Source organism: Gavia stellata, chromosome 28 (genome assembly GCF_030936135.1).
Source record: "Gavia stellata isolate bGavSte3 chromosome 28, bGavSte3.hap2, whole genome shotgun sequence".
In the NCBI taxonomy this organism is placed as follows: domain Eukaryota; kingdom Metazoa; phylum Chordata; class Aves; order Gaviiformes; family Gaviidae; genus Gavia; species Gavia stellata.
Window position 1 is genome coordinate 7,338,310 of NC_082621.1, and position 2,475 is coordinate 7,340,784.

Below are 2,475 nucleotides of genomic sequence, written 5' to 3' on the forward strand. Positions count from 1 at the left end.
CCTGTTCAAAGGAAACAGAGGTCGAGGCCCTGCAGCTGTCCCGGCTGCAGCTGGCGCTGTGCAGGCTTATTCTTCCTGGAGGGCGGGGAGCGTCCAATTGCCAGGAGACAATCTTCTGCCCGTGCAGAGCCACCGAGCACTCTCAGCCCAGGCAAGAGACCGCGAGTGGCGCCTGCACAGGGCTCAGCGCCGGGGCGGAGCGGGCGGCGGAGGAGAGGAGAGGAGAGGAGAGGAGGCGGCGGAGGGGAGGCGCCGCTGCTGGCGTGGGACAGCGAGGCGCGGGCGGCGGAGCGGCAGGATGCGGCGGTGCCGGGGCGCAGGGCTGGCGGGGTTGGCCGCGCTGCTCCTGGGTGCGTGGCGCTGGCGGTGGTGGCGCGGGGCCAGAGATGGGCCCGGGGTGTTCCCCAGGGGACCCGCCACAAACTCTTCCCTCTCTTTTTTCTCTCTGCAATCTCTCAGCACCCGTTTCCCAGCTCTCTTGAGTCCCTGCTAGGTAGTCTCCTTCATTCCTTCATTCCCATCCTTTCTACCATTACGAGTTTACTTGCATGTGCACCTGCCTTTCCATGCACCCACTCTTTTCTCTGTGAATTCAGCAGTCAGTATCACCCTGATTTCAGCCCACTTTTACTGTAACACCCACTCTCGCTCTCTGCTCTTCCTCTCTTCATCCGTCCGTTCACCCCTCTTTTTGCCCATCTCTCCAGGCTCCTACCAGCTCTAACACCTCTTCTGACTCTCTGAGACCCCTCTCTCATATCTTCCTCTGCTTCCTTCCTATCTATAGTCAGCGGATTCCTTTTGTGCACCTTTCTATTATTCCATACATCCATTGACCCCCCGTGCATTCAGCATTTACCCTGTGTACTTCACTGTAACATATCCATTCTCCAGTCTCCTTGCCCCCTCTTCATCCATCCATCCATGAATCTGACTCTTATCCCATTTTGGAATGCATCAATTCCAAACTCCCCCAGCTTTCTCCCCTCACTCCACACACCCACACCATGATCAATCTCCATCCCTCTTCACGGGAACATCTTCCTATCCGTTCCAGTCCGGCCTTGTCTCACTGCCACTCTTCCTAACAATTTCTCTGGGAAAATTAGAGCTGGGTGACCTTTGCTGATCTTTGTCCTTTCCTTCTCCTTTCACTGCAGTGGCTGCAGGCAGAGCCCAGGTGCATCAGGACCCGTCAGCAGAGACCACCGAGAGCACCAGCATCAGCATCAACTGCTCACACCCCAACATACAGACCGGCGAGGTCATCCACTGGTACCGTCAGCTCCCTGGCAGAGGCCCCACATTCCTCGCACTCGCTCTTAAAGAGTCCAAAGAGCTGCAGGACCCGCCGGGGCGGCTGTCGGTGGCAGCAGACCGCCGGTCCAGCGCCCTGTGGCTCGCCCGGCCCCGGTGCGGGGACGCGGCGGTGTATTACTGCGCCCTGGAAGACACGGGGAGAGGAGCCGGGGCTGCGGCCGGGCAAGAACCGCCGCGGGCGGGGCCGGGCGTGCGTGTCAGGGGCGGGGGGACAGCCGTGGACGTGCCCGCCAGGGGGCGCTGCCGCTCCGTCCACCGGGTCCTCCTCGCCCCACCCGGCCCCGCCCAGTCCCGGGCCCGGTTCCCCGCCCCACGCAGCCCAGGCACCGGCTGCAGCATGATCACTGGCACCGTCACCGGCATCACCCCGTGCCCCTTGGAGTCCACGCCTACGCTCAGCACCTCTTCTCATTGATGACTGCTGCGGATCTGTGCTCCTGAAGGCAGCAAAGAGCCACGCTTGGTCAGTGCTGCATAGGGAGACTGAGACGGGCTGTGCAAGGCAGGGAGGGGAGTAGGGTGTTTCCCACCAGGCTCTCTTCCTTCCCCAGCAAGGGCTCAGAGCGTTCTGAGTAAGGTGGCATCCTCTGGCCTGTGTGCAAAGGCCTGCCGGCATTCTCTCAGAAATGCATCTCAGAGGGCACAGATGCCCATCCAGCCCATGTCAGGCAGGTACTCCTCTTGCCTCTGTCCTCCTCTTGCCAAGGATGCTGAGCTCTTTTTGCCTTCTGTAAAAGCAAAGTGACAGCTGTAGGTCCTTCACGTGAGGACATGGTACAGGGAGTTCATGGTGCCACGAATACACTGAACCCAAATGCTCCAGAGAGTTGCTTAGCTTAGTGGGTGTCTTGTCATAGCTTAGCTCCTTTGAGCAAACACGCCAGCGGCTCACACCAGTGATTTTTCCCTTCCCAGGGACATGCGCAAAGATCTCAACTCAAGGGTTCTTCTTATTAACACCAACAGGCTCCTTGGGCATTTGAATTAGGCAATTAGGAATGGGGAAATTAAGAAACCAATGAACCCAGGAATTACCAGAGATAGAATGAGTTGCAATGGGGGTCAGCCTTTACACGGCAAAGGCCCATTCTCGTGGGCCGAGATAAGGACAGGGAGATCACTCATCAATTACCGTCACGGGCAAAACAGACTCGA

The 2,475-nt window shown here is 58.8% G+C and overlaps 1 protein-coding gene across 1 annotated transcript; it reads left to right on the plus strand.

Moving 5' to 3' along the window:
- The first annotated feature begins 298 nt into the window (after nt 1-298).
- LOC132319417 (uncharacterized) lies at nt 299-1,735 on the plus strand. The gene is made up of 2 exons (XM_059830221.1): nt 299-350; nt 1,161-1,735. Exons 1-2 carry the CDS (start codon nt 299-301, stop codon nt 1,733-1,735), a joined length of 627 nt encoding a protein of 208 aa, XP_059686204.1.
- Nucleotides 1,736-2,475: the final 740 nt, after the last annotated feature.

What these genes read in the sequence shown, in the direction of transcription:
- LOC132319417 (XM_059830221.1), top strand. Translation starts at nt 299, where the DNA reads ATGCGGCGGTGCCGGGGCGCAGGGCTGGCGGGGTTGGCCGCGCTGCTC. An exon ending in GTTGGCCGCGCTGCTCCTGG is followed by an intron (nt 351 to 1,160) that starts GTGCGTGGCGCT and finishes CTTTCACTGCAG; the next exon opens with TGGCTGCAGGCAGAGCCCAG.